The 9,749-nt window shown below is 37.1% G+C and overlaps 1 protein-coding gene across 2 annotated transcripts in view; it reads right to left on the reverse strand.

Moving 5' to 3' along the window:
- Positions 1 to 9,749, reverse strand: part of Taok1 (TAO kinase 1) — a 91,776-nt gene that overhangs the window by 15,108 nt on the left and 66,919 nt on the right. For both annotated transcript variants that reach the window (XM_021213125.2, XM_029546656.1), the window contains 3 exons: positions 7,844 to 8,080; positions 5,423 to 5,551; positions 3,225 to 3,428 (listed from right to left, as the gene is read on the reverse strand). In XM_021213125.2, the coding sequence (XP_021068784.1) occupies positions 3,225 to 3,428; positions 5,423 to 5,551; positions 7,844 to 8,080 (570 nt within the window). The remainder of the gene's footprint in view (positions 1 to 3,224; positions 3,429 to 5,422; positions 5,552 to 7,843; positions 8,081 to 9,749) is intronic.

A 9,749-nucleotide genomic window follows, 5' to 3' on the forward strand; every position in this document is an offset into this window, starting at 1 on the left:
GCTGGCCTGGGGCCTTCCCTCTTTCCTCATCAGATGGGTCTGGGTCTGGCCTGTGCCCACTACCTGTTGCAAGAATGATCACACCAAATGCCTGATGCAAGCACAAGGTGCAACATGTCTTTACACAGATATATGGTATTTAAAGTAAATAAAAAAAAAAAAAAAAAAAAAAAAAAAAAAAAAAGGGGGTGGTGGTGGTGGGTGGGAGCTGGAGAGATGATTCAGTGATTAAAATACTTGTTGCTCATGCAAAGAATTAGGGTTCAGTTCCCAGCACCTACATAGTGGCACATAGTCTCCTCCACTTCTAGGGCATCTGACACCCTCTTCCTCCCTCCAGTCACTGCAGGCATATAGTATACATACAATCATTCCTTTTCACCCTCCCTCCCTCCCTCCCTCCCTCTCTCTCTCACACACACACACAAAATCAACAAAGTATGCACATACACCTATCAATGGCACCCTTTGCCCTGCAAACCTTCTCCCTAGAGACCAACAGTTTTTTGCAGACATTTCTCACTTTATCTTATTATCTCGTTAAAATAATCTCTCATCTCTCCCTCTCCCTTTCCCTCAAGTACTGGGATTACAAGTGTATGCCACCACAACCAGCACAAGACATTTTATTTTACTGAAAGCTACCACGTTGTGAAACAACTTTCAACCATTTCTACAAGACTAGTCATCTAAGCTGGTTCCTTTTTTTATTTCTACAATAGAACTCACAATGTACATATTATAGGTAAACGTTTATGTGCATATTTATTTTTAAATGATGTGGGTTTGTGTGTGTCTGTATGTATGCACGTGCACGTGTACACACACACACACACACACACACACACACACACACACACACACGTTCTGAGAAGTGTCCTGAGAGGCCAGATGTCAGATCCCCAGGAGCTGGAGTTATAAGCTGTTATGAGTTACCTAATGTGAGTGAAATCAGGTCCTCTGGAGGTAAGACAGCTCTCTTAATTTAATTTCTGGACCATTATTCTAGTTTCTCTGTTCATATTCTTAAAAATTAAGCCAGGTGGGGGCTGGTGAGATGGCTCAGTGGGTAAGAGCACCCGACTGCTCTTCTGAAGGTCCGGAGTTCAAATCTCAGCAACCGCATGGTGGCTCACAACCACCCCTAACAAGATCTGATGCCCTCTTCTGGGGTGTCTGAAGACAGCTACAGTGTACTTACATATAATAAATAAATAAATCTTAAAAAAAAAAAAAAAAAAAATTAAGCCAGGTGATGGTATCACATGCCTTTGACCCAAGGACTCAGAAAGCAGAAGGAGGCAGATCTCTGAGTTTGAGGTCAGCTGGGTCCACAAAACGAGTTTCAGGACATCCAGGGCTATACAGAGAAACCTTGTCTTGAAAAACAACAATAAAAAGCTATAGTTCATGTGAGCGTTGAGAACTGAACTCATGCCCCCAACAAAGAGCAGTCTATTTTTTTTTTAAGATTATTTATTTATGTATATGAGTACACTATAGCCTTCTTCAGATACACTAGAAGAGGACATCAGATCCCACTACAGATGGGCCACCATGTGGTTGCTGGGAACTGAACTCAGAACCTCTGGAAGAGCAATCAGTGCTCTTAACCACTGAGCCATCTCTCCAGCCTCTCCCCTTCCCCCAGTCTATACTTTTATGAGTTGAGCATCTCTTCAGCCTCTAAATTTCTTCAGTAAATATACAACATTATATTCTAAGTGCAACTTATTTTATTCTCATCTATGTTGACAGAGATTCTGATAAAGATTATTTTTTTCTTAAGGCAAGTCGGGGCTTGGTGGCACAAGCTTTTAATTTCAGTACTCAGTTAACAAAGACAAGATCTCAACACCTTAAAAGAAAACAGGTTGGAAAGGCTGGAAAGATGTCTTAAAGGATAGAGATGTCTGCTTGTCAAGCGTGAAGTTTAGTCTCAAGAACCCACAAGGTAGAAGGATACAACTAACTCCTGTAAGCAGTCCTCTTATCTCTGTATATGCATGTGTCCACTCAAAAATAAGTACATAAAAGCATATTTTAACAACATTCATCCAAGTAATAATCAATATAATTATTAAAGGTGTTAAATGGCTTGAGAGGCAGAGGCAGGTGGATCTTTTAGGCCATACCGGATCTCAGAGTTTCAGAGCACCCAGGCCTACACAAAGAAACCCTGTCTCGAAAAATCAAAACAAAAAACAAACAAGAAGTGTTAAATGGTAACATATACTCCTGATGGTACCCATTCCAGTTCAGAGAGATAAAAAGTTGCCAAATTTATTTCCTCATATTCAAAAACAGGTATTTTTTGTCATTCACATATTATTAGTGAGTAATTTACTGAACACCTGCTACAGACTAGACAATGGGCATATGAAGAACTGAACAAAGTCTATGACTTTACAGTCAGTTCTAATGAGGGAGAAAGACACAATGACCTACAAGGTGTTGGTACATGTGTTAATATGCATTTGTGTCTTCACGTGTAAATAAGAGGGGAAAAAGCAGAACACTTTAAAAAGAAGTATTAATTTTATTTTATATGCATTGGTGTTTTGTCTGCATGTATGCCTTAAAGTGCCAGATGCCCTGGAATTGGAGCTACAGACAGCTGAGCTGCCATTGAAGGTGTTGGGAATTGAACCCAGGTCCTCTGGAAGACCAGTCAGTACCCTTAACTGTTTAACCATCTCTCCAGATCCAACAGAGCACTTCTAGGGAAAGGAACTGGAAATCAGAGATTTCTCTCATGCTCTACCACAGGGAAAGAGGTCTTGTGAACATGTGTACAATAGTAATTCAGGTACAGAGAATACATGGACAAAAGCAGAAATTTGGAAGTAACTGAAAATTTCCAATTTTCTTTTCTTTTGCGTTTTCAAGACAAGGCTTCTCTACGAAGCCCACGCTATCCTGAAACTTGCTATGTAGACCAGACCAACCTCAAGCTCAGAAATCCACTAGGCTATACCTCCTTGAGTGCTGGAGTTAAAGGCATGGCCCACCATGCCCAGTAAGATTTTCATTCTTCAAAAGAAATTCTTTAATAAAGAATTTTATATAACAATCAGGTGATTAAGTTAAAGGCCAATTTGGCTTAATAGTGAGTTTGAGGCCAGAAGGATCTACAGAATAAGGCCTTGCTGAAAACAAAAAAGTTTTAATTTCGAGCATTGAAAGATTTATTTATTTTGATTACATCATTTAAATGTGCATACCTCCCTGACAAGATCCTGTTCCAAGTTATGTCGCCCAAGTAACATTCTTCTTTTGAAGCGACGACATTCTAGCTCTAGATACTGCCTTTGACGTCTAAGAAGATTAGCTTCTTCTTCTGCCTGAAAATGTTGTATATTCTCCTTCTGCTTTGAAAGCCATTCCTGCTTTTCTTTTTTAGGTGTGCTCTGGTTTTCATTCAGCTCCTAGAAACAAAAACAACCAAAAAAACATTCAGTTACATAAAAATTAACTATATAGTGGCACATGCCTTTAATCCCAGCACTTCATAGGCAGAGACAAGCAGGTTTCTGAATTCAAGGCCAGCCTGGTTTACAGAGTGAGTTCCAGGACAGCCAGGGCTATACAGAGAAACCCTGTCTTAAAAAACATAACAAAACAAAAAAATTTACCTATATGAACATACAATGTACATTTAACTAGCAATTTTGAGTTTTTTTATTGCTATCACTATGTAGCCCAAGCTGGTCTTCAATTTACAATCTTCTTGCTTTAGACTCCTTGGTAGCAGAATAAGCGTCAATTCCCATAGTTGGCTATGGTAAATTTATTTATTTATTTATTTATTTATTTATTTATTTATTTATTTATTGTTTTCAGTGAAGGGAACATAAGGTAAGGCCTAAGTTACACCGGCCCCATCCATTACTTGGTTAACTTAAAAGCACTTTTTTTCCCCCTAATAACAGTTCAGTAGACCTAGAAAAGGTAAGTAATATGTTCCCTGTATACATCACAATGCATAAATAACTTTAGTTTTGCAACTTAATTTTCATGGTTCCTGGCTTTAAAGCACAAAATGACTTGTTAATAAATAAAACACCTTTAAAAAGCCTTCCAAAACCAGGTGTGGTAGTACATGCCTTTACTTCCAAACCTTTGGTCTACAAAGTGAATCTAGAACATCCTATCTTCAAAAGGCAAACAAACAAACAAATAAAAAAACTGGGTTTGAGAGATGGCTCAGCGGTTAAGAGCACCAACTGTTCTTTAAGAGGTCCTGAGTTCAATTCCCAGCACCCACATGGTGGCTCACAACCATCTGTAATGGAATCTGATGCACTTTCCAGGTGTGTCTGAAGACAGTTACAGTATACTCATATACATAAATAAATCTTAAAACAAACAAACAAAAACAAAAACAGAGGACAACAACAATAAAAACTTTCCAAAAAGAGACAGGAGTGCTATCAAGTTAAAAAAAATTATTATAATTGGAATTATGGATAAAATACAGTTACATACCATTTAACCCTTCTGTTTTTCAAGATTCTAAAGTTTATTTTTTTCTTTAGATAGGATTTCTCTGCTGTCTGTCCTAAAACTCAATTTATAGACGAGGTGGGCCTTGAACTCACAAAGATCCACCTGCCTATGCCTTGAGTGCTGGAATTAAGGTGTGTGCCACCAATGCCTGGCTCTCAAAAATTCTTGAATAAAACTACCATTCATATAGGGCTAAACCGAAACAAACAAACAAACAAACAAAACAAAACAAACAAAAAAAACCTACTAATACCATTATTCAAAATGATAAGCTCTATGATGCTAATAATTAAAACTGTTATATATATATATAAAATTTTTTTTTTCTTTTTTGGTTTTTCAAGACAGGGCTTCTCTGTGTAGTCCTGGCTGTCCTGGAACTCACTCTGTAGACCAGGCTGGCCTTGAACTCAGAAACCCGCCTGCCTCTGCCTCATACTGTTATATTTTGAACCTAATGAGCATCAATACTGTACAGAATATTAATCAGTCATCTTTCTTAGGTATAAAATTCTTCAAAAACTGTAAAACTGAGTCTTTCTTTTCCCTGTCATTCAAGGAAGGAATTAATTCTTTATAGTTTTATTTTATGAAATGAGAAAACATAAAAAGCATAAAATCTGCAACTATCTTTGTATGTGGTTTTTGAGATAGGCTACTCTTATATAGTCTAAGTTCACAGTTCCAGATTACAAGTGTACAACACCATACCTGGATCAAGAAAATGATTGACTTCCTATTCAACTAGAAAACTAATTAATTATAGAGAAGTATCAATTATACTCAATGCCTTCTTGTAAGCAGATACATATTTTGTGGATGCCAATAAATCTTTATGCTAATGCTATTGGGTATAGAACCATTAAACACAACTCAAAGCATAAAAAACAAGGATTTTTTGTAAAAGAAGTACCTCCTTAAGCTGTTCTTTTCGAAGTTTATATTCTCTTTTTTGAGACTCCAAAAAGCTATTCAGTTCTTTTTTCTGTTGAGCCTGAATGTGTTGCTGGAATTTTTTCTCCTCGTTGGCCATCACTTTAGCCTATACAGAATTTAAAAAAGTAAAAGAAAAAAAAAAAATCAAGTTAGTTAAATAGATAAAATTAAAGCATAAGTTTAATATCTAGCACAAGAATACTTTAAGAAAAGAAAAACAAATTAACAAAAACAATCCCCAGAAGCAAAAAAACAAAAACAAAAACAAAAACAAAAACAAAAACAAAAAAACCCATCCTAACCAATTTACCCTTATCAAATTTGAGAGATCAATACGGTGGAATTATTTTTTTTAAAAGTGTTTATTGAATCAAAATGTTTGATTTTATTTAATAAGAAAATGTATTCCCTTCAATAAATAAAAAAGCAAATACATATTTACCTTCAAACATGAACTAATAATTTTAAAAAGTTTTCATTATGTGTGCACATGTGTGTGTTGTGTCTATATAGTTATGTGCTGCCTGCAGAGGCCAGAAGAATCAAATCTCCTTGGTGTGAGAGTTACAGGGGATGTGAGTCACCTGATGTGGTGCTGGAAATTGAAAATAGGACCCCTGGAGTATATGCTCTTCACTGCTAAGCCATTTTTCAGGCCCTACAAACTAAGCCCTTTTACCTGAGTTAATTTATATATTAAATAATGAAATTCAATCACCTTCAAATTAGATCCTTACCTGTAAGTCATAAGAAAATGAATTTTAAATATTACAAATGTAGCACATATAATTTGGGGGGAAGTATGTGTTGCTTGAGTATGCACAAGAGGAGGCCAGAGGTCTTCCCTAATCACTCTCCATTTGTTCTGAAGCTCTCACTGAACCAAGAGCTCATCAATTCAGATAGAATAGGTTTAACATTTTGCTGGAATGCCATTGTTTCCTAAAATGTACATTTTTAACCATTGTATTTTTTCTACAGTGCTGGGATAAAATCTTGAGCCTAGTACACGCTAGGAAAGCTCCCTACCTTTTTCTAAAAAATTAATTAAGCCTAACTGTGTGACTCACTTGGGCTGTTTGTGACTTGCTGTGTGTGTAACTCCAACTAGCTTTCCTTCAGCTTGCAATCCTGTCTCAGTCTCCCAAAAATGCTGTAGATATAGTTAGTTATGTGCAATGACACCTGACTTAAACAATTTTAGTTATTTACTTTATGTTTGCTTTTCTCATTTTTTAAAAAAGATTTTATTTATTTTATTTGTAGCTGTCTTCAGAGACACCAGAAGAGAGCATCAGATCCTATTACAGATGGTTGTGAACCACTATGTGGTTGCTGGGATTTGAACTCAGGACTTTCGGGAGAGCAGTCAGTGCTCTTAACCTCTGAGTCATCTTTCCAGCCCCCTGTATGCTTTTTTTCAAGACAGAGTTTCTCTGTGTAGCTGTCTTGGAAATCATTTTGTAGACCAGGTTGGCCTCGAATCACAGAGATCTGCCTGCCGCTGCTTCCAGTGTACTGGGATTAAAAGTGTGTACCCCAGCACTTGGGAGGCAGAGGCAGGTGGATTTCTGAGTTCCAGGCCAGCCTGGTCTACAGAGTGAGTTCCAGGACAGCCAGGGTTATACAGAGAAACCCTGTCTCGAAAATACAAACAAAAAAAAATGTGTACCACTACCACCTGGCTCTGAATCAATTTTTAATCACAATGTAAATACTATTTAAGGAGTTGTGTCCCTATATATGTCAGTATCTAACACTTCTCAAGCTAATACTCATTTTCTCATCACCTAACAGGACTATGAATATCTGCATAGTTTAAAAAAATTATATAAAAATCAAGTATTAATATTTATGCTGTCATTTTCCCAATTTTAAAAGAAGCATTTTTTTCCATTTTTTAAGTTGGATAGTAGAAGAGAATCCAGTAGGTATAAAAAAATTTTCAATATAGGCAAGATTATATATTCCCTAAAAAACCTGTTCATGTATACCTGTGCATGACACACAAGTCTGGGTACTCCAGGAGGCCTAAGAGGCTGTTGGTTCCCTGCAGCCGAATTTAGGAGGCAGAGGCAGGAGGACCTGTGTCATTTTGAGGCCAGCCAGGTCCACAAAGTGAGACCAGTACAGCCAAAGCTGCTACATAGAGGAACATTGTCTTGAACCCACCCCAAACCCCAAAGAGCAGCACAGATTCATTTATAAAACTAATAAGAAAGCATATAGGAATCTTTCCTTAAACTGAAAGCTTTATACAAGTTTACATGAATGTTTCTCTTTCCTGGATCAATTTACTTATTTCCTAGGGCTAGATAGTTTAAACTTCAAAATGCTAATCTGGATAATTAAGAGATGGACATGGGCTAAAACAAATTCATAATGTTGAATTGGTCACCTCTTTTTCCATAGCAGCTTGGTGTTTCTTAATAAGTTTCTCCATTTCTGCAGCAAAATTGTTACGCTGTGTTTCAAGATCTTTGTCTAATCTGAGTCGGTGTTCATCCATCTCTGCCTTCAGTTTATTTTCCAAAGTCATCAGCTGCTTTTGATGCTGCCGCCTCATCCGCTTATAACCAGACATCTGTTCTCTAAGTTCAGAGTCCTGCTCATGTTCTTGCATCTGTCTTGTAACCTAGACATACAATTGAGGAGGAGAAAAGACAAGAAGGCAAACAATTTTCTTTCACAAGCATTTAGAAAGCTGGGCATGGTGGTATAGCTTGTAATCTTAGCATTTGGCTGTCTAAAAAAAGAAATTGCAAAAAGTTCAAAAGTATAGATTGATAGTATTATATATAATGAGTATAAGGACAAATAAGTCTTTTATATCATAAGACTTTGTCTCTACTGAACAAAATAATAAAGAATTTAGAATATTACTATTAAGGAAGTAATTAACAGTTAACAGTTTAAAATTGAAATTTCTAACAGATATTTTAAAGAAATAGGCTGACTCTAAATGTATATGAAAATAGAAAGAAAACACAGAGGCCTCAATGGTAGCGCACATCTATACTCCCAGCATTCAGGAGCCAGAGGCAAGTTTTTGAGGCCACTTTGATCTACAGAGTGAGTTCCAGGACAGCTAAGGCTACAAAGAGAAACAATGTATTGAAAAACTGTTGGGGAGAGGGGGGAGACTAACAAAAATTAGAAAAAGCTGTACAAAAAAGAGCATGCCTAAAGTCTCAACTACTTGAAATAAATCTGAAATGAAAGATCACTTATGCTAAAGAACACAAGACGAGCCTGAGTAAGAGGTTGAATCACAATCTTAAAAACCTAACCAACAGCTGGAGAGATGGCTCAGTGGTTCAGAGCACTGGCTGCTCTTCCAGAAGTTCTGAGTTCAATTTCCAGCAACCATATGGTGGCTCACACAAATCTGTAATGGGATCTGATGCTCTCTTTTAGTGTGTCTGAGGACAACTAAAGTGTACTCATATAAATAAAATAAATAAATCTTAAATAAAGTCTAACTAACAACAAAACAAAACAAAACAAAACAAAACCAGGGGGAAATGACCTAAATCAAACTAGACTAGAATTATGGTTGTGAGCTGCCATATAATTGTTTCATTATTGGGAACTGAATCCTGGATCGTGGTCCTCTGGAACAGCCTCTTAAATGTTGAGCCATCTCTCCAGTTCCAAAATAGTGTAGGTAGAAGGTAGACTGAGTTATTGTACAAAGTACTTAGAGTGTAGCTATATTTATTTGTGCAAAAATATATATATGCTTTCAGAATGAATCTACTTGAAATAGAGTTGGAGAGATGGCTCAAAGGTAAGAACACTCACTGGCTGTTCTTCCAGAAGTCCTGAGTTCAATTCCCAGCAATCACATGGTGGCTCAGAGTGACAAAACACTCATATACATAAATTAAATAAATAAAACCTACTTTAAATAAATGGAAAAACTGTTTTAAGAATGTAAATCTTGCCAGGCGTGGTGGTGCACGCCTTTAATCCCAGCACTCGGGAGGCAGAGTCAGGCAGATTTCTGTGAGTTCGAGGCCAGCTTGGTCTACAAAGTTAGTTCCAGGACAGCCAGGGCTATACAGAGAAACCCTGTCTCAAAAAAACAAAAACAAAACAAACAAAAACAAAAAACAAAAAAAGAATGTAAATCTTGCCAGGCAGTGGTGGCACTTGGCTTTAATCTTTAATCTCAGCACTTGGGAGGCAGAGGCAGGNNAATTTCTGAGTTCGAGGCCAGCCTAGACTACAAAGTGAGTTCCAAGTCAGCCCGGCTGGCATGTTAGTTTTTATCTGGCAATAACACTGGTTCTCTTCTCTTA

This window comes from Mus pahari, chromosome 14, assembly GCF_900095145.1.
Source record: "Mus pahari chromosome 14, PAHARI_EIJ_v1.1, whole genome shotgun sequence".
Lineage (NCBI taxonomy): Eukaryota > Metazoa > Chordata > Mammalia > Rodentia > Muridae > Mus > Mus pahari.